Genomic DNA, 27,912 nt, shown 5'->3' on the forward strand with positions numbered 1-27,912 from the left:
CTGGGAAGACACTTAGTGATGACTACTTAGTCTCTGAGCCTCATTTGTAAAAATTAAGGGATCGTATTAGATGCCTCCAAGGTCCTTTCTAGCTTTAAGCCCATGTAAGATCCTTTAACTTACAGATTTTGCAGATATTTAAGTGATTTTATATTTCCATGTAATTCTCTCTCTCTGTCTGTGTCTGTCTCTGTCTGTCTGTCTCTGTCTCCGTCTCTCTCTCTCTCTCTCTCTGTCTCCACTGCTGAATTGGCAGTGAAGTTTTTACCTATTCTGTTTCTGCCCTGAGTTGGCTTGCTCCCTTCCTTAAGGAGCCCCATGGCTACCCATATCCCAAAGACTCACCATATTGTTGGTGGACTTTAACCCTATTACAATTCAGAACTCTTGAATTCAAACACTCCACCAGCCTCAGCCTCAGAAGCAGGCATAGGGACCATGGCATATACCATCTTGCTGGTTTCCACCTAATTCTGAATGTGGAATTCTGAACCAGGACCTGGGTACTCATTATCACAGTTCTTGGGTTTTGAATTTAAGATGATGGAGCACTGATTGTGTTCTTACTGAGGAGGATATCCAGACAGAGTGAACTCAAGGTTTTGATCAATGTGTGAAATTCCTAAATTACAAAATTGACTTGATTTTTAAAGATACATTACCATTAACTATATCTGATAATAAAAAAAGCAATGAATTTAGTGATGGCTCAGATTGCAGCTTTAAAAAGTCACAAAGTATACTTACCATGAACAGTCACTAGGTTCGACCTTGGCTGTTCAGGATGTTTCTAGTTTGACTGAATGTTGAAATATCTTCTACTAGAAAAGTGTGGTAGATAAGTCATGATGTGGTTGTTTTGTGCCTTTATATATCAAAATTGGATGACTAGATTTGTGTAGTGGAAAAGGCCTTGGATTTGGAAGCAAAGAGCTCTTTGTTTTTAGATTTCAGTCCTAGATCTGGCACTTACAACTTGTATGGTTGTTTTTGTTTAGTTGCTTCAAGTATGACTGACTTTTCATGACCCCTTCTAGAGTTTCTTGGCAGAGATACTGGAGTAGTTTGCCATTTCCTTCTCCAGCTCATGTTTGTTTTTTTAAACAGATGAGGAAACTGAGGCAAACAGGGCTATGTGACTTGTCCAGGGTCACACTGATAGTTTCTGAGACCAAATTTGAACCCAGGACTTCCCGACTACAAGAATGGTGCCACCTTGCTGCCCTTATAACTTGTGTATCCTTGATAAATTCACACTATTTCTCCCAGTTCCAGGTTCTTCATCAGTAAAATGGGGAGGTTAGATGACCTCAAAAGTTCTTTCTAGTTTTAAATCCAATTGAGTTATTTGGAGAAAATGCTGAAAGTTGCATGTAATTACCATGATCTACCTACCTAGATTTAGTGATGTGTAAATGCAAGCAATTTAGTGATGTGTAAATGCAAGCTCTTTAGATTTTACTGAGTCCATTCACACTATAAATACTAAATTTACTGTAATTTATTGGGCTATTCTCCTAAGCCTCAGTGAATAAATGCTCTTTGGTGACTTGATACATTTTTCTTTACTGTTGATCAAGTGTTATGTGAGTATATGTGTGTATGTGTGCACATGCTTGTGTATAAACATGCACACAAGTCACCTAATTGTCATATACTCTTTTGCCCATTTTCCCAGGAAACATGTGTCATTTTAGACCATGCTAATTTTTCTATAAGTTTTAAAAAGATTAATATGAATGTCTTATTCTTTTAATGTCATCATATGAAATGAGAAAGTAGCTTCCAAGGTCGCTTTGTATCCTCCATGATAATCAAAGATTTTATTTGATTGACGTTTTAAATTTTGAAAATTATGGGCATGATTAAGTATTTCCTCTTTGTGTAAGTTTAATTACATAACAGAAATAAAATATAGTCTGAGCATAGTACAAATTAGAGAAATACTACTGTGTCATAGGTAGTTGAATGGTTGAAGCTACTTTTAATGACAATTTTACCAGAACTTGTGTACAAAGTTTCATACAGATTAGTAACAAGGATATTGAAGCGGTTGCAAGGATGTTACCAGCTCAACAAACATCTAACAATACAATATTCTTCTAAGAGAAAGTAATAATGTTAGATTTACAGACAATAAAGAGCTATGTTCTTCACTTTGAAACGTTAGAAATAAAAGTTCAGATAATCCAGCATCTCAGCTGCTTATTATTACAAGAAAATGTTTCCCTTCTTGGGGAACCACATATCCCCAGCACCCAATACATGGAATCTATCTGAAGAAAGCTTTTAGGCGGTCATAGCTATTTAAACACACTGCCCTATCTGAAAAGCACTGATTTTTAGGCCACTGCTTATGCATCTGGCTTTTTTTTTAAACTTATTTACATACATTCAGCCCAAATCAGTAGATAAAATGTGTTGTCTATGTCACAATAGGTAACATTAACATTTCATCAGAGGGCCAGTGCAAGAAAAAACCATTTTATCCATAGCACAGCGTTTAGATCTTAAAATATCATACAAATATACAATTAGATCATGAGGAGTCTAATTTTGCACATGATATAGGTGGTCTCCTTTACAGATACGAAACACCTGAAACGGACAGATAGAATGATAACTACAGTGCTATTCAAGCAGGGCCAAATTCTCCCACAGCGGATGGTGCTGCTTATTTCTTGCAGAAGCCATCTGAAGCACCAGAATCTCATTGGCTTCTGATGGTATCATCACACAGCTTTATGGGGTCCTGACAATTAGCTGGTGTTTGTTTAGATAAGCAATCTGCGTGACTTAGCCCATCGTAAACCTCAAGTTTCTTTTACATTATACATATGTACATATAATGGAAGAAATTTGAGCTTGGTGACCAGTTACTGAGTTGATTGCAGCTGTGAAGACCAGGCCAAAGTAACTCTGTGCTTGGGTCAGCTCCTAAACAGAAATAGTCAGCTGGGAGTAAGGCCCTTCATGAACTATGGCCCTCATTGGTGAAGTACTTAGGACTAAGACTTGTTGAATTGTTGTGATAATTTTTAATCACCAATGGAAAGCTGATGGCTGTGAAGCAGGATTGCCTAAAGCATACTCACACGTAAACCACATTAAAGAAACTAACTTTGTTTAAGGAACTGATTTGTTAACTTATTGTCATTCTAGTGACTATATGCAGCAGGGAGTATGTTTTAGTCACTTGAGTTACCAAGTGATTAAAAAAAAATACAAAATGTGCAGAACTAGTTTAGAAAGTATGTATGTAAGGTATTGTAACAGATACATCATAGTATCTCACAAGATGCTATTTCTCATTATATAGATAAGCACCAAGTTTAGTGCTGACAGCCCCATTGTCCCTTGATTTATTACATACAGTTTAGATCTTGAAAGCACAACAAATTTACAAAATCTGCATTGAATTCACAGGAACACAGTTTCAAAAAAAGGATCTTAGATTTATTTATTTTATATGTTTGGCCTTCTTCCAGCTCTTCCTCCCACTCACTTTCAAGGAGGCCAGAGTTTTATAACAAGAGTGGAGAGTTGGTAGCTACCTTGTGAATTCTGAACTGTGCAGATAACTACTTTGGATAAGTTAGGGGCAAAAGAATGGTTAATTTCTAAAAGGGCTATTAGTCCCTAGTGGAATTTATTCATAAATTAACCCTCTGTTTCTCTACAGAGATATCATTACTACTGTAGTACTGAAGGCCTCATTTGCACAGACCAGAGATAACACAGAGAATTTGAGGCAAGTTTGAGCCATAAAGACAGTCAATTCCAGTTTTGCCCACAGAGCAATTTGGTCAGAGACCATAATTGTGGGATGGGAGAATGAGGAGAAAGGGGATAAGAATATTAGAGAAACTTTTTTTACCCCACTAAATTGACCAGATAATTGCAAACTTTCCACTTCACCTTGTGTTGTACAGACCTGGCCTCAGGGCGCTGCAGGAGTAATGATTTGTCTCTGGAAGGAGAGAAGATTGTTTATAAATAAAATCCATCAGAGTTTATCAGCCTCTTAAGAAATCCCATTCTTTCCTGGCAGAATGTCCATTTCTGGGTCCCTATGACATTGTGAAAGAATAAAAGATTGAGGCCTAAAAAAAACCCCTCATTTTGACCAATTTTTACTCATCAATAAATTTCAGTCAACTGTCTGGATTGGGACAGCAGTCCCATAAAAGCAGATTTTGCACAGTAAATGCAAGACAGAGAGGTCTGAGCATCAACCAAGTGAATGTGGGATAAAAAAGAGGGATGATCTTGTTGATTTGGGCTCCAAAAGTGAGTCAGGCTCCAATAATCAAGGCTGCATCTCTGCAGTATCTAAATAAGCTGCCCAGCCCACCATCTCCTTGGGCCATGTAGGCTGTGATGAGCAGTCATGCCTCATTAGAGGTGGATTTAAGGAATGTCTGAGATCTCTTTAGTGCCATTAAAACTAGGATTCACAAAGGCTAGATGAACTATTACTTTTTTTTAATGATTTCAGGTTTAGTGAGGCACATTTATCTTTTAAAATGAGGTCAGCCTCCTTAGAGATAGATGAGGACAGAACTCTTGAATGAGGAAATTCCCTTTACCAATGCAGGTAGGCAGCTAGTTTACAGTTTATCATCTTTCACAATTGCCTAGAGTGATGGGGAGCTTAAGCGACTAGTTCAGGGTCAAGTAGTCGGTATGTGGCAGAGAAGACCCTTGAACACAATTTTCCCTGACTTTGAGTCCATCCCTTTATCTATTCACTGTACCACGCTGCCTCCTTATATATTTTTTAATATTCTGTGCCCCAGGTTGGAAAATTACAATGATTTTCTTTAGCACTGAAAATACAGGGTTTTTCATTGAATATATTTAATCAATTGCTCCTTGATAACTATTGTTCCCAAGTAACACTAAAGGATACTTTTTAATGCTTGGCATACTCACTCAAAATGGATGAAAATTTTCCGATTTTTTTTTTTTTTTTGCATTCTGTAGTTTAGTTAACCAAGATGTTGAAAAGAACTCAATTTTAGAAACTGAATTCATGTGCAAAGAGCGCAACAAGTAATACAATTTACACCTAGTCACAGTTTCCTAACTTTATAATATCACCGTAACACACACACATTTATGATCTACGCATACATACACTCACACACATACATGGAAATTCACACCCACATAGTATACTTGTACTAATCCAGACAATACTTCTTCTCAATTAAAATAAATGAAGGCTCTTGTTTGGCCTCCCAGGCAGAGAATCTACTTAAACCTGGAATATAAGAATGCAATACTCTTCAAGTATACATCAATGGCACAGTGATAACACCTTACATTAAGATTGACACATGCTGTCTTAAAGAGACCTGGGAATATCTAAAGACAAGGAAAAAAGCCAGGTGTTGGTTTAAAAAGCTACTAATCCTTTACTCTTCAGTTCTTGGAGTCATACATTACAGAACCAAACAGCAATAGTCCAGAAGACCCTAATTAAATGTCTTTATAAGAAAATGCAAACTGAATTATTTTAGAACTCGAAATTGCAACTTCCAATTGCAAAGTTGGGGTTGATGACTAGTGTTCATTATGGGGATGGGTCTTTATTCTCTTCTTATTCTTATGTTGTGTTAACAAAAATATTAAGGATTAGGAATATTTGAATTGTCAAAAGAAAGCATGAAAATAGTGGAGAAAATAAAGTATAGGATTTCCAAAGTCATTGGTGACTGCAAATAAGAGTTTTCACTGGGACTTATCTACTGCATATTCTGTACTGTTTCCACAGAAGTCTGTTATCTTTCCATATTGCCCAACTAGACAAATATGAATAACATGTAATAAACATCAGTACACAGTTCACAGGACAATACAGTTTTACAAAATACTTCTAATTCCATACTTTGGGGGGGGGACAGAAACCTCTGTTACTTATAGACATCAAATACATTTTACATTAGCATGAAAGTTATGGTTACAAAGGCTTTACTTATTTGATGGAATTTTCCAAACAGCTATTTAAAGTTTGAATCATATTCCCCCACAAGTTTTCCATTTATTTCACTAGAAGTTTTTCCTTTATGTAGTCAAACATGGATGACTCAAGTAACATGCTTAAAAAAAAAAACAAACCAAACCAATTTTCTTAATTGTAAAACCTTTGAAGAGTTGTTTTAATTTCTCATTGTCTAAAATGATTAATGATCATTGTAACAATTACCTTTTAACTGAATATGGTAAACTTAAAACTGTGAGAGGATAGACTCCTTTAAACAAACAAATAAACCAAAAAAAAGCCTAATTTCTTTTCTCCCAATGTAACTGAGGAAGTCTCCAGCTCACAATGCCTCAGCTGTGGTATCCGTAGACACAGACATGGTTACTTTGGCAATCTTAACTGTACTCTTGATGCAACTTTCAGCAGCCCTGTGAACATTGCCTGCACTATTTGCATGTTTGTGCGGGCAGTCGGATTCCCCCATACTGTTATCGAGGGGCTGTGCCGTGCCTTCACAAGTGGGGAACATGCTCCGGAAAGCATGCCTCAGGTCCTTGCTCCTCAGAGCATATATAATAGGGTTCACGGTAGAATTCAGTAAGCAGAGCATACTGCAGAAGGCGAACACTGTCTTAATAAGTTTGTTCATTTTCCCAAAGACATCGTAGACCATGATGGCAAGCAACGGACCCCAGCATATGATCAGGACCACCAGAATAAGGACCAGGGTTTTGGCTAACCTGATGTCCATGCGGGTTTGGTCAGGTCTTGTGACCTGGACTTTGCCATCCTCTGATGTGTGAATAATGATGCTCTTTTGAGTGCCTCGTTGGATCATTCTGACTGCATGACTATGTGCTTTCCACAATATATAAACATAAGCATACACTATGAACAGAAGTAGAATACTGGTGACGCCAATCCAGAACATCAAATAGGTTTCATCAATAAGAGGAAAGATGTCTGAGCAAACTGACTGGAGCTTCTTGCAATTCCATCCTAGCAGGGGGAGCACAGCGATCACAATGGCGATGGTCCACATGACACAAAACGCTACCACAGCCTTCGGTCTGGTGACGATCCTCTTGTAAGCAAGTGGCCTGTGGATGGATATGTATCTGTCAATGGCCGTTAGGAAGAGGCTGCCAACTGAGGCCGTGAAGGAAGCCGTCACTCCACCCAGTTTGAACAAAAATACATTTGGGCTATCTTTCCGGTGGAACACATGAAAGTCAACAAAGCTGTAGACAAAAATGACACTGCCCAGCAGGTCTGCCACTGCCAGGCTACCAATAAAGTGGTAGGAGGGCCGACAGCGGAGGCTCCGGGAGTGGAGGATTACACACAGCACCAGCAGGTTCTCCAGGACTGTAAAAGTGCCCAGTGTGAGGGACAATACTGCAATGGCTAGCTGCTGACTAGGATTTAGAATCATGAAGCATTCCATGTCCATGAAGTTTTCTCCACACTGGATATTCTCCTCATTATCCTTGTATGAGGATAAAGATTTATTGTTGTAAAACTCTGTGATATTTATCTGGTCGGATGGAATTAACTGGGGATTATCTCCCACAGTCATTTTTTCTTGGAATGGACTACCCCTAAACGAAGTTAAAGGGAACTTCTGTGGGAAATATCCTAGTTTGGAAGCCATGTTGCTTTTGATATCTTCGTACTGAATATCGTTAGAGCCTGCGTAGAGGAGGTCTGTCGTGATGGTCCTGAAGGTGGTGTCTGCGAGGCCATCTAGGCTGGACTTCATAACCCCTGTCTTCAATTAGGCAAATTTTTAATGGACCCAGAAGAAACACAGGGGAGGGAATCCTAAGTGGGAAGAAAACAAAGAAACAGTCAAAGGAAAATAAAACCAAGGAGACACAAAATTTTAAACAATGAGCTCCAAAGTTAAGCAGCTAGAAGGCACAGTGGATAGGGGACTTGGCCTGATTTTAAATCTGACCTCAGACACTTGCTAGTTGTGTGACCTTGGGAAAGTCACTTAACCTGCTTGCCTCAGTTTCCTCAATTGTAAAACGGGGACAATAATAACACCTATCTACTAGGGTTGTTATGAAGAACTGAGAATAATTGTAAATCATTTAGCACAGTGACTAGCACATAAAGATAATAGGTACTCTGTAAACACTAGAATTTATTAAGTACTATTTTATGACACAATTATACAACTTATGGAATCGAGTAGGAAGCTTGATCTCCATTAACAAAAATCTGTTGAAAGAGCCTTGGATCTACAATCAAGAGAGATCTGAGTTTGAATCTTGCCCCTGATACAGTCTGGATATGGATCAAACTGTTCTCAAAAGCATTAAAATTAATTTCTAGTTTGTGAGAAAGCCACAAAAAGATGGGATACCACTAAGTATTGCCGTCATCATTTCTCTATCTAGAATCTTCTACACTAAACATCTCTTTCACAGGTCACAGCTCTGTCAGCTGCACTGATAGATTTTTGTTCTTTATACCCTTAAGTCCTGTATATCACTGGGATCTTAAGAGATAATAGCTCCAGAGTTCAACCTTCTCTTATTACACAAAAGGAAACTGAGTTCCTGGGAGGTTGTGATTTACCCAAGAAGTAAGCTCTCATTCCTGGCTTTTGAGATCTTTCATTATCTGCTCCTATCTTTGTTTCTATCTACTCACTCAAATATAATCTCTACTTTGGTCTGATTGATCTCTTCATGTCCATGAATATACACCATGAAAGTTGCTGAATGCAGGACTAACATGATGAAGGAAGAATTTAAGCTAATAAATGTTGGAGGCTAGATTCAAACCCAGATCTCTGATTCTAATATCAAACTTAAAAAAAAATTTCATTATGCTGACTCTAGGCATTATGAGAAACAAAATAAAATGAATGAATTTTCCTCATTTACAGTGAACTTACAAGCTAACTGGGGAGAAAATTCAATATAATAAGCATTTATTAAGAACTGGAATGGGCCCCAGCACTATGACATTAGTGATTCAAAGACCAAAATAAAAAAGTCCCCACTCAAGGGATTTCTCCACAATCCAGCAACCAACTATGATTCTAACTTTTTCTAATACTGCTTCCTTTCATGAACTACTACATTTAGACTCGTCTACTCAAGAACAATGTCATAGATAGAGCAGAAGGAATGCTGGCCTTGGAGTTACTCAACACCTGAGTACAAAGCCCACCTTGAATACTTATTGGCTATGTGATTGTGGGCAAGCCACTAATCTTTTCTAAGTTTCACTTTCCTCATCTGAAAAATTGGAATAACAATACTTGTAGTACATACTTTATAGGGTAATAGAGAAGATCAGACGTTTTGTAAATCTAGTTTTATAAACTTATGAAGCTATTTTTATTATTTATGTGCAATTCCCTTCTCTCCCCCTCCCCCAACATGTCTTATGCCTCCTGATTTTTGCCATTGTCCTCCTCCCTGAAAAATCATTTCCATTTTCTGTATGTACTTCTTACCCAATCTTCAAGTCCCAGCTTAAAAATCACGTTTCTAGTGAACAGGTCCCTCACCACAGTTACTGCCATTTTCCTCCTCTAAATTTCAACAGCCCTTCTTGTGCATGATACTTTTCATAATTTATTTTGCATTTTCAGTTTTCTCAATGTATGTTCATCTCATGCTCCTAACTAGATCATAAACTTCTCCAGAGCTGGAGTCATCTTATATACCTCTTTGTGTACTGTGCCCTGATGCATGAAGTAGGTTGACTACAGTACACCCAAAGATCTATAACAAAGATCATTCAGCCATCTTATCTTTCAGGTAAGTTTTTCATACATGGAGACAGATGCCTCTTTCAGGTATTTGGCCAACACTAGCCTTAAAGAAGATCATCTGCTCAAATGCCATTTCTATCTCTCACCAAGAAAATCTGTTCTTTAGCTCACGCAACTCATTAAAAGTAAGGCATCAGATCTAGATTGGGTGGCACAAATCTGTAATACCTGGAGAGGAGGTGGGGGCTAGTAGATCACTTTAGTTTGGGAGTTTTGAGCTTCAGTAGGATTTTTGGAAGCTCATCAGGTCTCAGCCCTCAGAAGAGCACCAGAATGGTGAACTCCTGGGTGTGGGGTTCCACCAGGCTGCCTAAGGTGGAACTAAGTGGCTGCTCAGAAATTAAGCAGATCAAAGCATCTGGACTGATCAACTCTGCATTTTCAGTCTGGGCAAGCAGGAAGACCTAGTCTAAAAAACCACCACCACCACCACCACCACAAAGAACGATTCTGGGAAAAAAATTTTAGATGAGGAGGTCCTCAAAGATGTTTGAGCAAATTAAGAATATAACAGACCCAAATTCTCTGATGCCAAAGGTTTTTATCTGTATGACTCAATTTGGTTACTGCACGTGACCAAAATTCCAATTTAAATGTAATCATATACTCACATTAAAGCCAACTTTATAACCTTTCACTTGTGACCTACTATATAATTAGTCATCATCCAATATAAGGTAAGGTTGGGAGATGGAAGTAAAATCATATAATTTTCATGCTATTAGAGTATTGTAGTAATTTTTAAATGCCACTGTTCATATGCTGTGATAATGACGAAGTTAATGTGATCATGACAGACTAATCTCTCACTGCATTTCAATAATTCTTCCTTCTATTTCTACATTTGGATTATTACAGTAATTTCCACCTTATTGTTTTTGCATTGAGAGTTTTCTTTGAGAGTACTTGGGAGTTCATTAGTAATATAGTTTAGGCTTTAGGGAATGTGGCTGACATTAATTTTGTTTGTGTTTGCTACTGGGAAAATCATAATTGGAAATCTCTGGCAAAATGTGTGGCTGCACCTATTAAATTGGCAGTTGATTTTTATTAAAGTTGCAGTAAAACGGTGACTCAACAACATCCTAAATGGGTTTTACTAGAATTTTGCTTCTTCTAATATAGACAGTATACTGGGTCCATTTGAGCTATATATGGTACCTACGATGCCACCCACATACTGTCTATTGAGTTATATTGGCAAAATGCATTAATTTCTGGGTAATTGCCTCTCCACACCTCCACACTGCTCCCCTCAAAAATTGTCAGCATATGATACTGTCAAAGGCATTTCAAGATTGCAGTATCAGTTTTTAAATTGAGCTTCTACCTTTAATTTCTATCAATTTTCCATAGTATTTAAAATCACAATTCTGACAGCTAGGAAATACTAGGCATGCAATAAAAATACTTTAATTGGGGCCATGGTTTTTTTGCTAGTATAATTGAATGGCACCTGATTTGTTTTAGCTTTCATGTTCTCATTCCTGAGATGAATGTCTATATGCCAGCTAAATCTTCACCCAAATCACAGATTTCATTGGGGTGGCAGTTTTAAGAACTAGATTGTTTCTGGTATGCTTTTTCTTTTAGAAAAGACGTGTAGTCGATATCTGTATTAAATTGGGTTAGCTCCCATCTTTCCTTCATGTAGTATATTTTCAAAATTTGACAGATAGCTGACAGATAGAACAATGGGATCCTCTACAGTGGGAAGGCTTAATCCTGGCTCCACAAACCCCTAAGCAACCCATGGATAAATTTCAAGGAGTCCATTAATGTGGATGTGAAAACATTTTCACTAATCTCTAACTAAAATTTCCTATTTCCTTTAATCAAGATTTTAAAAAATTATTGTAAGAAGAGGTCCATAGGCCTTATCACATTGCCACTGGGGTCCATGACACAAAAGATGAAGAATTATCCACATTGACATTGAATTTTGGGGGTTTATTTTAATCCAATACAGTACCACTTCAAAATAAGGAAGAATCACCATGGGAAAGTTCTATTTTGGAGTCTGGTTCCTACCAAAAAGGAGAACACTGGTTGATGGAATGGAAATGATGGGAACCTTGGGAGAAAGTTGCCATTCAATCTTAGAGTGTGTAATGGAGTGGATGAAAGCTGAGAATAGTCTAACATGAGTCCTAAATTGTAGGAAAGTGATTTCAAAACGTGCAAAAAAAGGTAAGTAGGGTGCCGTGAATTAAAATTCTGTTGGAAAAGTCAGCCCACAGGAGATTGAAAATTCTGAGGAGTGAAATTCTAAAATTCCAAAGAAAATCAGTTCCCATGAGGGTGAAAAAAAGGAAGCAAAGATGTTAATGTGGTTGCACAGTGAACTCAAAACCCAACTTTCTAAAAAAAAAATGGTATTTACTAAGATATGTAGTGAAGATGGAAGTTAGGGCAGATAACAGGCTAAAGACAGAAATGTGACACAGTCCTGTAATAAGTTTCAGAAGTGCTAAAGCTTAAAATTATTTGAGAGGCCAGCAAGGAAAATGAAAAATAACTTTTTAAAGGAAGAATTTCTTAAGCTATATTGGGGTAAAGGGGGTCAAACTTGAGATAAGACTTCCTTTGGTATGGATAACAGATCAGTGCTCCAATGTGCTCCTCTTTGACTTTTCAAGAAGTTTTGGACTGGAAAAGATAAAATAAAGCATATCAGGAGTTGATACTCATTAAAAGGGTAATAAGAAAGCAGCCCATTGCCTTGATGAGTTCAATGAATCTGGCCCAGATGAACTACATTGTAGGGTATTGAAAATAGCTTGATCATTGCCAGTGATCTTTAAAAGACTATGAAGAATAGGAGAGGTACCACAGAGGTAGAGACAGAAAAATGTTCCAGTTTTCAAAAAAGAGAAGAGAATGAAGTTTGCAAACTATGATCTCGGTAACTTGACTTTGATTCCTAGAAAAATTCTAGACCAGGGGTACTTACCCTGTTTCATGTCATAGATACCTTGGACATTCTGATTGAAGCCTATGGCCTTGTTCTTAAAATAATTGCTTTAAATGAATAAAATGAAATATGTAGGATTTTAGGGCAATCAATTATACTGGAATAAGCTATTAAAATACTTTTTTAAAACAAGGCCATGACCTTATATTAAGAATCTCTGTCATGTTGAAAAATGAAATAAAGACTATAAAGATTCAGTATGTCTTCATCAAGAATAGGCCTTGCCAGACTAATCTCAATTACTGATTTGTTTGGGATTTTTTTTGACAGGAATATTGCACTTGTTTCAAGGAAAGGCTACAGATATGGTTTATCTACATTTTAGCAAAGTGTATGATAAAGTCTCTCACTCTACTCTTGCAAGCAAGAAGATACAATGCAGGCTAGGAGAGAGTACAACTAGATGAATTTGGAGTAGGTCAAATGACTGGATCCAAATAGAAGTTAATGGCATGGTGTCAGCTTGGAAGACCTTCAGTATAGTAATCCAACCATCTTTGCTTAGCTCTATATTATTTAATATTTTTAATAATCATAAAGGCATAGAGAAAAGCAGTATGGTACAGTGGGAAAGGTTCTGGATTTGAAGTCATAAGCCCTGGGTCTAAATCCCATCCTTGTCACATAATAGCTTGTGATCTTGGGCAAGCCATTTAACCTGGCTTTGCCTCAGTTTCCTCATCTGTAAAACGAAGGATCTGGAGTGATGTCTAGTATCTCTATTGTATTTTCCAGCTCTAAGTCTCTTATCCTATTATGCTCTAATAAATGTCATGCTTATTAAATTTTCAGATGATGTAAATTACAGAGGGAGAGTGAACATGCTGGATAACACATTCCAAAAAGGTCTTGAAAAGGCTAGAAAGTTGAGTGAAATTGGGAAAGATGAATCTTAATGAGGAGAATCTTTACTTGAATTTAAAGGATCACTTCATAGGTATAAGTTGGGGTGGTATTGCTTAATAGCATTTTGTCTGAAAAAGTCATGGAGGTTTTAATGAACTGTAATCTCAGAACTGATGTAATCTTAGCCTGAATTGAGAGAGGTATAATGTTCAAGACTAGAGAGGTAATGGGTCTGCAGTATTCTGCTCTGGTCGGATAAAACCATGAGTACTTTATGTTTGATTCTGAGCACTACATTATAAAACAGATATTGGTTAGCTGGAGAATACTCAGAGGTGTGGACAACCAGGATGGTATTGTCCCAAGTTCATGCTACATAAGGATCAACTGGAGGAAATGGACATGATTAGCCTGTAGAAGAGATTGAGGTGGACACAACCACATTTGAAAGACTGTCACACAAAAGGATTAAACTTGTTTTTTGGGGTTTTTTTTGAGCATTGCAGTAAATTTAGAAGCAATGGGTACATGTTGAAAAGAGGTTCATTTATGTTTGGTGTTAGGGAAAACTTCCTAAAAATTAGAGGTATCCAAAAGATGGAATGGAAGTCTTCAAAAACCAGTATGTAGAATCAGAAATTGGATGGATTACATGACCTGGGAGATACATTTCAACTTTTAGAAACTATGATTCTTGATGTACCCTCCACTAAACTTTGTGAGTTCAGAAACACTGGGGAAACATTTTTCATCTTGCCTAAACTGAGAAATCAAATGATCACTGAAGTAGGGAGTTAAGCAACTTGGGATATACATCCAGCTTGGCTGCTAATTATGTGGACTTGGGGAAGAGCTTGGATAAGATGACCTCTAAGGTCTCTTTTTGCTTTAACATTTGAGAGTTCTAGAGTAGCAAAATAGAAAAGGTTCTGGTCCTGTGTTAAACTTATTTTCCCCTGTTCAATGGTTCTGTGTTATTTTTAACAGACTTATGAAAGGCTTAAAAGAATGAGACATCTCACTGGATATACTTATTAAATGAATTAGTATCTTAATTTTAGAGTCCAAATTCCTTCTAATTCAATTTTGTAAAAATCTCTTGCCAATACATGTCCCCCAGTTAATAAGGAACATTTTAGTAAGCTATTTTAAATAGATTATATCCAAATCAGGTTCTCAATAGATATAGTAGACCTTTTTTCTCCCTTGGGCAAAATTCATCACATCAAAGACATGTATTTATTACTATTGGGATTGTACAAGTCAACAACTAAAATTTGTTACAGAATTGTGCTCATTCAATGTGGTTTAATAATTCCATGTAATAATTAATCAAGTAACTTGATTAGACTGTTTCCTTTTCCTCCTGAGCCAGAGTAAAATGGAAAATTGAGTTTATTATTCAGATATTTCAGATAAAGTATGTAATCACTTAACTTGAATCATTACTAACATCTTTTCCAATATTAAAAAGAAATCTATTATGCTGGGCATAGTCTGTTGACTCCTAATCCTTTAGTTCTCTATAAATATCTCACTGGTAGAATGAAAGTAATAACTATATCCTCTAGAAACAACATAAAACCAACCATTGGAGACTCTTCATGGAGATGTGGAAACAACTAATATATACATACATATGTGTATATCCACATATACACATACATATGTGTTTTACTAAAGATAAAACAGTTCTTTAAGATACAACTATATAAATACAAATCAAGGCTCCTATTTTTCAGTTTTATCTTGATTTGAAAATATTTCCAACCACTTTGTTCTTAATGCTGTCCACATGAACTCATGAAACTCAATACATAAACATGTTTTCTTTAAAACACTTACACAAACATTCCAACTTAGAAAATGACACTAAACACCCCTGGATCTTTTACACAATTAGATGACAGTGAATCATCCTTGCAAACTGCATAAAAACCATCCTTTCCAATGCCCACCTTTTACTTATTTCTTTTTTTACTTATTTACACTTGATGTTTCATAATAAATAATATATGAATAAAATATTAATAATATGAAGACACATCACTTCATATTTTGCAAGGGAGAGTAATCAAGTGTTACTCATATAACATTTTTTAAATAAAAAAACAAAAAGGGTTTCAACTTAATAGTGACAACGTCTCACATACAAAAATATTCATGGATACTGACCCTTTTAAAATGAGATTTGGTTATTAAAAGTAAAGATATATCAATTCTTTTCTAATAGCTAGAACATATAAAACAAATATATTCTCTTACTACAGTTTTGACTTCCCAGCATTCAATAATAAAGATTCAAAGTAAAAAATTTTAAATGTGTTACATGCCCTCCCACTTTGCCAGGAACATATTTTCACTTCCTTTCTCTTTGATGAGTTAGCAAAAAGATACTTACTTTGCGGTCCTAGGAGAGACCCAACACTTAAATAAAGCCCAGCTTTTGAGAGCCTTGTTTCTTAAGCTTCAGGAAATAATTTTGGAGTATGATTTGTGTGATTCAAAACATGAATTAAAAAGAGACTTTCTGATTCCTGAATTCTTTCACTAAAAATGGTTGATTTCCCACTACCAACAAATCACTAAGTACTTGGACGGCTCAAAACAATTCTGGGCAAGAGAGGCAGAATTGGATGGAGATGAGGAGGGTCAGAGAATCAGACCACTTGAAGCCTCTTCCTTTTTATCTCCTACCCCCACCCCCATGCATTGGTCCAAAGGCAAGCCTCACAGAATGCTGGAAGGGCATGCACTAGGAAAATGGTTCTTGCTTCTCTACATATTACAATAGACTCAGAATTACTCAGAATAACTTCATAATTTGGAAGCTCTAACCCTAGGGAAGCAACTGATTTATTACATGACCCTTGGTCTATAACCCTTCCACTTTGTTGCCTTGTCCACCAAAAGTCAAAACTAATTAAACCTGACCATTTCAAAGGTTTATAATGAAGAGGGAAAATGGAGGATGGGGACAGTTTATTACATTGTGAGAAACACTATTTGGTGGTTTTAGTGATGGCTCTGAAAATTGCAACAAAATGTGACTGGGGACAACTCTCTTTTTGACCTAGAGATCTCCTCAAGGTAAGTGATGAAGTAGATCATAGGTAGCACATGGAAGCTTAAAAGAGACTTCTAAAAATTAAGAAATTTAATTTGGCTTAAAATCAGCGTTAGCTTCAGTCTTCTAGAAAAGACACTACTCATCAGTGAGTAGAGGGGAAAAAAAGACTCTCCTTTTATTCTTCCCTGGAATTAGACTACAGTCTAGAGTGAGCTTCCATCATCTTGCCATCACTGTCAATGAATTCATGCCTATGACAAAAATATATCCATTTACTATAGTAATGTGACTACTGGCTATGGTCCTTAACGTTTTCTAGTCCACCGACCTTTTACATGGTATGTGGCCCAACAGACATATTTAGAGAATAGTATCACTTTCCCTTGGAGGACAAGGAAGTAAGTTCTATCAGTCCTTTCCCCACTTAAGTATAGTCCCATTGCTTGAATTGAACAAGTAAACCTAGTTATTAAAGTATTCAATAATAACGAGATCTATAATAATGAAATAATAATGGGTTATCCATAGCTGAAGATGGTACCTCTTATCAGTCTGTCCATGGAGGTCTTCTTCCTCTTAGCTGTGGCTCATGCTGTGCCAAGTCACATATCTTGGGACCCAGGATGTGCATATGCAAGACAGATGACTGGGACAAGAAGTATATGTTTATTGATAGTTTTTCTCCTCCAAAGCTAATGGTCTTGAATGGGAATCAAATCCAAAACAGCCTAATCCACACTATGATCCAACCAAAATAGATAAGTCATCTGAGTATGAAGTGATTTCATAAAAAGTACCAATGCTATCAATCACAGAAATTTTTTCCTCACTACAAAAAACTAAAATACCTGCAAGTAGTGTCTGTGAACCATCATCAGATAAATATTTTTTATTTCAATCTTTGCCTGATGTGTACATAAATTTATTAAAGAGATATTTATTTACATATGTTTATACAGATTGTACACACATCTATGTATCTATATATAGGTATGTGTATATGCATACACATGTGTATGTCTCAGAAGTTACAAGGACAATAGCTGGCACTGATATAGAGGCACATAATGTCTAAGGTGTACTTAGAACTTTAATTATATATTCCTGAACTTTAACTTCTAAGTTAATGCACAGTCAATCAATTCTTTCTTTACAAAAATGACCATTAGCTTTTATCAGTCTTTCCCGGATTAGCTTCTCTACACACAAGGGACTTTTCACAACTTCCAGAGAAGTTGTGTAAAATGCCAACCACTGGATAGAGTGACATTGATAGAGCGGCATTTACAAACCCGCAGTGGCCAATTTGGTTTTCGTTCAGTGGCCATGAGTTTCGTGGATGTTATCTATGTGGATGAGCAATCTATCTTCCTGCTTCAATGTTTTATGTATTTCAGGAATGAATTAATTCAAAACTCAATGAGAAAATGTTATTTAGGGGGAAATGGGTAATTGTTATTGTTGCCTACAAAATAATAAATTCAATTGCCCTTTCCTAGGCATAATGGTATGTGGAAATTCTAATATAAGCAAAATAAATTAAGAATATTTGGAATTTGTAAATAAATGAAAGTAAAGCAAAATGTTTCTTCCTCTGAAAGTCAAAGATATACCTATGCCAAGAGATGTTAAGAGCAAGAGGGGAAGAATGTCTCTGAGGCCAAAATCAATTGCAAAAATAACTATATCACTCTTTCTAGGAGACACTTGGGTTTTCATTCTTTAGAGTTTGAAAAGATCTTGAAAGTCACAACACAGGTAATTTTTATTTCTTCATTCTATTAAGTATATAGTTAAACCATCAGTCATACCTTGAAAAGGTACATAGAATTCTCAATCAGCATAAACCTAATTAAGTTTGTAATGGTGAAACCGACCACTCAAACTTCACAAATACGTTAGACTTGGCCCAAATTTTTTAACTGGGGTTAATAGTCATTGATTTGCTTCAAAACACTCTCTCTTGTCAATATAATTTCAAAAATTAAAGCTGTTTGTTTCTTCTATCCCGGTAAAAAGCACTGAAGGGAAAAATTCTGCAACATCTATGGGTAATGCAGCCTAAGGGGAAAAAGGAGGGGAAGGGAGAGAGATAGAGAGAGAGAGAGAGAGAGAGAGAGAGAGAGAGAGAGAGAGAGAGAGAGAGAGAGAGAGAGAGAGAGAGAGAGGAGGGAAGCTACTAAATAGTAAAGAACAACAGGAATAGCACAGTAGAAAGAGATAGATGAGGTAAGTTCAACATGCTTCAGCTATATAGTGCTGGATTTAAAAAGTGAGCATGAAACTTAAGATTCTCAGTTTAGTGCTAGCACATAACTTAGAGGTTATCTTGTCTTATTTCTTGATTTTACAGATGATCATATGATTACAGATCTAGAGCTGGAAAGGGCCTTGGAGGTCATTGAGTCAAGCCCCCTCATTTTATAGATGATAAAACTGAGGTTCAGAGCATTTAGGTGACTTATTTGAGGTTACACAAGTACTAAGTGCTCTAGGTGGGATTCATACCCAAGTTCTAACTGTAGTTTCATTGTTCTTTCTATTATAATTTGTTGTCTTTCATACAAATCAAAATCTTAGACAAGCCAAGAGGCAATTCTTTTCCTATAACACTGCTCAGACTCTGAAATGAGCTGTGCATTAGAAACTTTAGAAAGGGTTCAGAAAAGAGTCTCTTAACTTTCAAAATAAAATGATCAGTAGGTAGTTAAAAGGACTGATATTCAGTATTAAGTAAGGAAAGGCTGAAAAATAACGTAATAGTAGTCTTCTTAAGAATAAAAGATGTTATTGTACAGATGGCAACTGGCTGTAAAAGACAGAAGAAATGAGATTAAGCCATAAGAAGACTGCAAATCTGAATTAAAGGAAGACTTCCCCACTAGTGCAGGTTTTTGAAGCACTGGAATGGGTTGCTAAGAGAATCTGCTTATTTTAGAATGTCCTTTCCTAGAGATCTTTTTTTTTTTTAAAAAAAAAAAAATTGAAAAATTCTCCTCTAATTGAAATAGTATTGGAGTAATCCTATCTAGGGGTAAGAGTAAAAAGGAGATGTTCTCTGAAAGTTTTTCTAGTCTTTGAATTCTTTGGGTTTCTAGACTTATTCAGAAAGGATGCTATTATATATTTAGCCCAGAAAATGAAAGTGGCTTTGAGTCACTATAAGTACATCTAGTGTACATTTAGCTACAAAATACACAGAAACAATTAATAACTCTACACAGCAAAGTTTTCTTAATTCTATTCGTAGAATCTATCCAATTTTTTTTCGCATGTATGATTCTGAAAAAATATATGTTTACTGTCAATAACTTTGCTTAGGGGCTCATGCTTATCTATTTTAAAAAAGCAAAGGTGAAAAATGTAAACATAATTACAAGTCACTTTTTCATATTATAAAATGCATAATTTTTAAAACTCTAGCTAAATGCTGCAATGCAGGATCTAGAACCAGGGCTATGTAGTCAAAGTGAAATAGAGGTCTTTGTGATTACCCAAGTAATTCAGGCCCATAGCCAAAGGTTTTGCTTGAACTACCCAGTTAATTATGCCACTCTTAGTACTCTATAAAGAGGGCCAGATAATTTTTAAAAATCAACCCTAAAAGTGAGAAATATATGAGCAGGGTTTCAAAGTTTAGGCAGTGTGGCTCCTTCAGAAAGCATGAATTCAATAAATCAGATAATTAGGCAATTATTAATGTCTTTATTAATGAATTAAGATACAGCTAATATATCTGTATATTAGATAATATACTGTATATAGATAATATAAGGTATTTAAAGAGGATTCAAATAAGATAATATAAAAGTCTATGTAATATTTCTATAATGAGTGAAAATTAGCCTTTTCAGAAGTGGCCAATCCTTTTTTTCCATAACTAAAATCCTTTGTTTGCAAAAATAATTTTTGACAAATATTTGCCTACATAAACTGGTTAATTATATAACTTTTTTGTTTTGTTTTGTTTTCCCCACATTGCATATACTGTCCACCTTAACTGGAATTAATTCTGAAGGCAAAAATTTTCCAGTGCCTAAAGAGATAGGATTGACGGATTTTGAAATTTTGGTTCACTTTTATTGGAGTAAACAAATCACCTAAGAATCCAGTAAGGACCAAATCAAGCTGACTTTTAAATTATAAATAGTTTAAAAGAAAGAACAGTATGACCATGGGTTCATAGTGATACAATTTCCTTTTTTTTCAGCCTCTTCCCCTATCAAAGTTCAGCTCAGAGAATCACTTAACATATGTGTCTGGAGACAAGAGGTGTAGTCAAAGTACAGGAATATACCACTGATTTAAATGCACCTCTCTCCCTCTTGGCACTCTCAGCAGAAACACAATCCTCTTTAATTACACTTTCACTTCAGTAAACAGTCTAAAAAAGGGAAAAGACCAAAAACTGGTGAAGAGGTGACAAGGAAGGTCTCCCATAAGTGTTCCTGGGTTCTAAAACATGTAAGGAAACTAACTTTCTCATTATATTAGTATTTTAATGCCATTTAAATACTCTGTTGACACATATAAACAACTTGTTAAATGTATTTGCCAGCATATTAAGCCACTACACCAGATTGCCTGGCAAGGGTACACATCTTTGAAATATGCCTCTGCTTTTCTTTAAAAAGGAATTACATAGAATTTGTAAGAATGGTAGAAAAACAAACTATAATATATGCCTAATTTAAAAACCCATGCTACACTCTTTCTACTACCATAAAACCCATAATATAATTCAAAGTTATGCTCATAAATAATTAACTAAGCTGAAAGATCACCAATATCCTTTATCCAACCAATCCAAACTCCTAATTCTAACTGAATAATATGCAAATCCAGGAAGGTGGGGGTAATTGGCAAAAGAATACTAAAACGGGAATATTGACCTGGAAAAGTCACTTACCACCTATTCTGGGGGGAAGGAAAGAGGGAAATAAACCAACTAAAATCCTACTTGTTTCCTTTTTTGCAGTTATAAAACTCCAATTCCATTTTATGAACTAACGGAAATCATGGATTCAAAAGCCTCTTCCTACACTAGTACCTTCTAAGTGACGAAAGTTAGCTACCAATGATGACTATTTATATCAGCCACATTTCACATATTTAAAAAAAGAAAAACAAAAATTAAACAAAACATCCTCATATTTCCCCCCTTCCCCTAACCATCTTTGGGAACTTTCCTGAAGTGCAGGTGTGAAAATTACTCTAGCTGGGTCTGAAATAGAATTCATAGTATTCCCTGAACAACTGCTAAAGCTCAACATTGAACATTCTCTCAGGTGGGATGAGTAAACAATGTTTCCACCGCATTTTTAAAAAGTCTGAACCACAATAAGACAGATGATAATCAATCAAAATGCAATATCTTTAGAGATCCAATATCTTTAGAGTTGCCTGACATAAAATTATATAAATGGTACCAAGTGACAATGTATCATTAAGTAATTTGGATGTGAAATGCACCAGATGGATGCTTCTACATGAAGGAAATTAATATGAACATTTGTATTAAGGGTATGTTTACATAGCCACATTGTCCTTAGAATTTTAAGGGAATGGAATAAGATGTATTTAAATGCTATGCATGCCTGTTTAAGATAGAAAGTTAACTTTCTTTAAGGCTCTTAGAAGAATCTCTAGACTGAAAATGGAACAACCATTTTATGGGAGTATTTCTGAACTATTAATACTGAAACAAGTTCTAGATGGAACTTTTTATATTACAGGATTATGTACATCAAACTATTAGTCAGAGGCTATAAGGAATCACTAAAATTTTCTTTTTTATGTACTTGTTTATAGCCATAATTTGCTTACGATCATGATGACATAATTCTATGAAGCATATCATGGTAAAATTATCTACTTTTCTGTGCAAGAACTATCTTCAACGTCTCTTCATACCAGGAAAATACTAGTTTCTGAGTAAATAAAAATAACAGGTAGACCTGAAAGAGATAGAGTTGCTGTATTAAAGCATTTAACATCAAACTCACAACAGAATGCCATCGCTGTTCATCTGGCATATCTGTAAGAATGTTCTTGGACAGAGGAAGTTTAGAAAGATCACTTTGTAAACATGAACAGCTTCATTATTCAAGGTGAACATCATCTTTTAAACCTTGCATGTCCATCTGCATAGCTGCTTTGAAATTGGTCAAAACTCAGTGTATGTAGAATATATTTTAAATCAGCCAAGTACTCCAATGTTAAAGGATGGTAAGGTTATTATTATTAATTATTATTATTATTTTTACCATGATACTCCTTTATAGAAAATGTCACATGTATATATGCATGTAGTGGTACAAAACAGGCAATGGAATTTCTATTCTATACAATCTGAGTAAGCGTTATGATTTCTGTTGGTTGAGGATATTTTAGAGATATCTATAAAGATGCAACATTTCATAAGGATAAAATAGTCTCACCTATGAATATTATATGTACATATGTATGTATGAGTGAGTTAGGTGGAGGCTAAAAACATTATACTACCACAGAAAGTTAAAAAAAAATGGAGTTTCTTAAATTATACTGACATATTTTCTACAAGAAATTGATTAGAAAGAACCATAAATCAAATAAAAGACATGAAGTTAAATCTGTCAGTACAAAATACCCAGACTAATTTAGATTTTTTTATTTGCTTTTAAAACTGCTTTACTAATGTTTAATCAACCAGAAATAAGTCAAAAGAGCAAGCAGTCTCAAAGAAGACAGGTATGTGATGGTTAAACCTTGCCTTTAATCACAATTTTCAAGAAATTTTTTGATCCATGTTGCAACTGAGTCAAAAGCATAGAGTTAGAGTAAAAATCTGTCTGTTTCTAATATTGTTTTTGGATTGGAAAATCATGCATATAAAAAACAGAAGAGGCAGACTTACATTGGTTGAGACATGTCATCCTTTTAGTAGAAAGGGAACACTCTTGTTCTCTATGCAACTGGGCTAACATAATTACCCTCAAGAATAGCAGACATCAACCCAAAGAACAGGCTTCATCTTACTAACCAAATTCAAGAAGCCATAACCCAATCCTGACTTCCCTAATCACATGTTGTGAGCTATTTTCAAATTTAATTTATTACTTTTCTTCTGTAGCATTCCTGGATAGCTAATGGAAAATAATTAATTTTTTCATTTGCCAACTTGTTTTTTAGGCAAGACATATTTGTTAGAGGCTTTGTGAAAAGCAGGCTACAAACATTAATTCCATTTCCAAATAGTTAATCTTATAGAGTCAAGTATTTAGAGTCTAATTCCATATGCTAATCTGCAAGGAGACTGAGAATATATTTAAATTTTCCCACAGTTATGATGCTCAGGCTAAACCAAAGCAGTTTTTTAAAATGATGAATTGATATCATTAAAAAGTTTTCCAGGCTTTGTTTCAGTAATTAATAAACTAATACTTCATACCCAATAGTTATCATCAATCTAATCCTTGAGGCTTTTCTTAAGGAAAGAGAAATGGATATGCCCTCCAAGTAGTTCCTTGTTAAGTAGGCTATCACATGATACATAATAATTATCTTGGAAGATTTAATTTCCAACAGTTTCATCTTGGTAACATTTAATAATTTCATTATTTTAACAGTTTGAAATGCCAAAAGAACACACTGATCCTGCAACTAAGCTTGTTAGAGGACAGCCTCACAAGCAACACAGAGAAGAACATATTCCACTGGGAAAAGGATAACAATAAAAAAAAAAAAAACAGAAATAACAGCTGGACAAAGCAACACACTTTTACATTTAAGTTTTCATCTTAACAATTAGAAGTTTAGAATTCCAATCAAATTAGATGTCTTACCCTTTAAAAACTATATAACTATTCACAAGAGACTATATATGTATGTGTGCATATATATATACTGATATCAAGCATTTTGCATATGTACATGCAATCTATCTTCTGGTACTATGTGTGCAAAACAGTAATTTTTTTTTTACCTAAATGGTGCAAAACTATGGACTTCCATTTTCTACCAACATCTTACCCACACTGAATGTAAGGAAAACAGTGAGGTTTTCTTCCCCCATCATGTATTGGATACATACCTTGGTAAAGAGGGCTTCCCATGTTGAGGAGGAGATCTTTGAAACAAAAAGAGGTCTTTTGTAGTAAATCTTTTTAATAGCTTACTTAAAATTAACAAGTTTGTTAACACTAATATGGGACCAAGTTTAAATCTCTTCCTCAACTACAATACTATTTTAATTCCAAACAACTGTCTTCAGGTTTATATGTGTGTGTGTGTATAAATGTACATATATACATAAAAGCAAGGGTAGGACCATCTTCATATCAATATTTAGTCTAAAAATAATTTGGCACCACTTAAAGAAATATAAAGGATATTTTGATAAAATTGAGTTTTGGGAAAGAGAAAAAGAGGACCAAGAAAAACCTCAGAGAAAAAAATCAATAAGAATGTCGTCCATTGTAAATTACCAGTAGGATAGGATTAGAAAAGCAACACTTTAAGTCAGATAAAGTCCTTTGGGAACCTAAGAGTCTAGTTGCTATGAGCTTCTCAATATACAAGGAAATAGATTAATATTAGTGGTGACATCATCGGTCCTCAATGTGTACTGAGTTTCTTTTAAGAAATTGGCTTTCCCCCCTATTGTTCAAAAGATATTAATTTAGGTGGTAATAAAAAATGAGGAGCAGTTCACAGAGCCAATAAAACTCCTATAACATATTTAAGACCATAAAAACCTGTTCTATCCCTCATTAGATTAAATGCCTGAGGTGTCTTAATATGCCAATATAGCAACAAAAGCAACACTATTTGGAGAAAAAAACACACGTGCATATGCATGATCAGGAAACTAAAATATTTTATTCTCCTTCCAACTGTCTTAATTTAAAAGCTTTTAAGAATAACAATTTTTAAGATTAGAATTCATGTATATTTTAAACTCGCAAATGATCACACGGTCCCTCACTTTTTCCATGCAGACATAGCCATTTAATATGCAATCATTTGTGACAAGTAAAAAGAATTAAGGGTTCCAACTTAGAACCAGGAAAGAACTTTTTTAAAAAAATTAAATGCATTTAGTACCAGGTTGTGAATTAGCCAAATTAGTTCCATTTTTTACTATTTTGGTTTTAGTTCAGTGTTTAGCATTTGTTTTCTCTCTGTCCTCATTTGCATTTTGCTATCCAGAAAGTTTATTGTTTCTTATGTATTGCTTTTATAAGGCACTTAAGATCTCACTTTATCTGTGGTTCTAGGTTTGGTGCAGAGATCAGTTTGAATTGAAATGACATGCTTGTTGATGCTTATAGATATTCAGTAGCAAACCCAAAAATCCAATTTGCAAACATTTCCTATTATTCATTTTCTACAACCGTATACAGATGGATACGACAGATATTGGTCAGTGCACATTTAATAACGAAATGAGAAGGGCGTGAGAAACCTTAGGAAGAAAAGAAAAGGGGACCACTGAAAGGAACATTAAAGCAGATTGACAGCTAGATATTTAAATAACCATATGGATGCATGAATTGTACATATACACACGCATACACTGAAAAAGAAAAGCACGCACCAGCCGCTTCAGGGCTCACCCTGGTCAGCACCACAGGGGCGGGAAGCAGAAAAGTATTGCCAGTGGAACTCCTCCAATCCTTACCCTTCTCATTCCCTGGTCCTCCGCTGGAGATCCGGTACCCTCAGTCCCTCTGGGGCTCTTGACAAACGTTGTGGATGGAGGCTTCGCAGCTAGAATGAAAGATCCCACACTTATTCTATAGATGCCCCACCCCCGCCCAGGGCAGGGAGCACTGAAGGCGCCCCGCCCCAGGTCAGGGCCAGAGACCCAGGCGCTAGGGGAATGAAGAAGAGAGTGAGCCCAAGAGGAGAGAAGAGGAGAAGAAGGCAGAAAAGAGAGGGAGGCGGTGCCGCTGGGCGTGAGGAAGAAAGAGGAGGAGTAGGGTGGGCGAAGCTAGGGTGGAGTGGGGTGTGTCCGTCAGTCTGTCTGCCTGTCTGCTCAAGCCCCTGTCAGCACTCTTCACAGTCTCTTCTCCCACTGATCTAACCCCCTACTCAGAGAAGGAGCTCCCGTCTCAAGCTTTTGCAAGGAAATGGGCAGAGAAGCTGCACCCTCCTGTCGCCCCCTTCCCCTCCCTCTCTTCTCAATCCTCCTCCTTCCCTTTCCCCTCCTTCTCTACGGTCTCCAAGCCCCAGTTCAGCTGGGGGACGCCTGCCTCCTCTGCTCTCCCGGTGTCCCCCAGCCAGCCTGGGCCAGTGCGCCTGGTTCTTCTGCTCGCCCGATTCTGTCCCTTGCGCGCGCTCTCTTTCCCTTTTCCTTCTCTTCCCTCCTCCTGCTCGCTCTCTGTCTCTCTTGCGCTCTCTCTCTCCAGTCCCATTTATGAAGCTCGGGTCCCATCACGTGTTAATGAGCCTTTGTCCTGTCCCTGGCAGCGGCCGCCCAGACACCGCCGCCGCCACGGGAGCTACGAGGGGAGGGACAGGGGAGCGGGGGAGAGGGAGCAAAGAGCAGAGGGGAGGATGAACGGGAGGTGGCTGTGGAGCCTCCAAACTTCGCTCCCGCAGCCGCCGCCGCCCCCTGACGCCTCCGGGAGACCTGCTGCTGCAGCAGTACCCACCCGCCTGGGGCTAAAGATGCTCTGGCTCGACCTCCTCCCCAGCGAGCCCGAGGGCTCCCAGGGGCTTTGACCCCTGTCGGCTCAGAAATGTGAGCCAATATTGGGGTGGGGGCCGGCAGGACGCGGGGCATGAGCCTGCACTTTCCTGGACCCCAGGGACCATTCTCGATCGCCACCTTGGTGAGATACAAGAGTATCACCTTGCTGCTGGAGCAGGGGCGCGCTTTTCCTCCGGGGACCAGACTGAACTGGGTGGCCTGGGGAAGGCGGAGTGAGAGGAGGAAGGAAAGAAAGAAAAGACTCCCGGAGCCTGGACTACCTCTCCCTACTCAGCGCAGGCCAGCAGCTGAGGAAAACCCATCCAATGCCTTCGGGTCTCCCCGGGAGGGCCTCGAGGTGCCACCTGAGCTGCTGCTTCACCACCTGTCTTCCTTCCTCAGGCACCTGTCCTCTTTCCAGGGCGCCCAGCCTTCTCACTTCCATCTCTCTTCTCCTCCCCCTCGGGCCTCTCGGTCTCCCTTCCTCCATTCCTTCCCTCGCCCTTCTCCTCACTCCCACACCTCCTTCTCCCGCCCCCTTTTTCACTTTGGGGCT

General features: G+C 36.9%; 1 protein-coding gene across 4 annotated transcripts; it reads right to left on the reverse strand.

The window, feature by feature from the left end:
• Positions 1-1,964: 1,964 nt before the first annotated feature.
• CNR1 (cannabinoid receptor 1) lies at positions 1,965-27,802 on the reverse strand. 4 transcript variants are annotated; one of them, XM_072642798.1, is made up of 3 exons: positions 27,638-27,802; positions 26,343-26,431; positions 1,965-7,813 (listed from the first exon to the last, which is right to left on the reverse strand). In XM_072642798.1, exon 3 carries the CDS (start codon positions 7,749-7,751, stop codon positions 6,330-6,332), a length of 1,422 nt encoding a protein of 473 aa, XP_072498899.1. In that variant the 5' UTR covers positions 7,752-7,813; positions 26,343-26,431; positions 27,638-27,802; the 3' UTR covers positions 1,965-6,329. The 4 variants fall into 4 exon arrangements, with proteins under 4 accessions (XP_072498899.1, XP_072498901.1, XP_072498898.1 ...); XM_072642800.1 differs by lacking the exon at positions 27,638-27,802 and adding an exon at positions 17,220-17,324 and having other exon boundaries at positions 26,343-27,292; XM_072642797.1 differs by lacking the exon at positions 27,638-27,802 and adding an exon at positions 26,917-27,166.
• Between the last annotated feature and the right edge of the window lie 110 nt (positions 27,803-27,912).

Source organism: Notamacropus eugenii, chromosome 2, assembly GCF_028372415.1.
Source record: "Notamacropus eugenii isolate mMacEug1 chromosome 2, mMacEug1.pri_v2, whole genome shotgun sequence".
NCBI classification, from domain to species: domain Eukaryota; kingdom Metazoa; phylum Chordata; class Mammalia; order Diprotodontia; family Macropodidae; genus Notamacropus; species Notamacropus eugenii.

Coding starts and splice junctions, on each gene's coding strand:
- CNR1 (XM_072642798.1), bottom strand. CDS start 7,751: ATGAAGTCCAGCCTAGATGGCCTCGCAGACACCACCTTCAGGACCATC.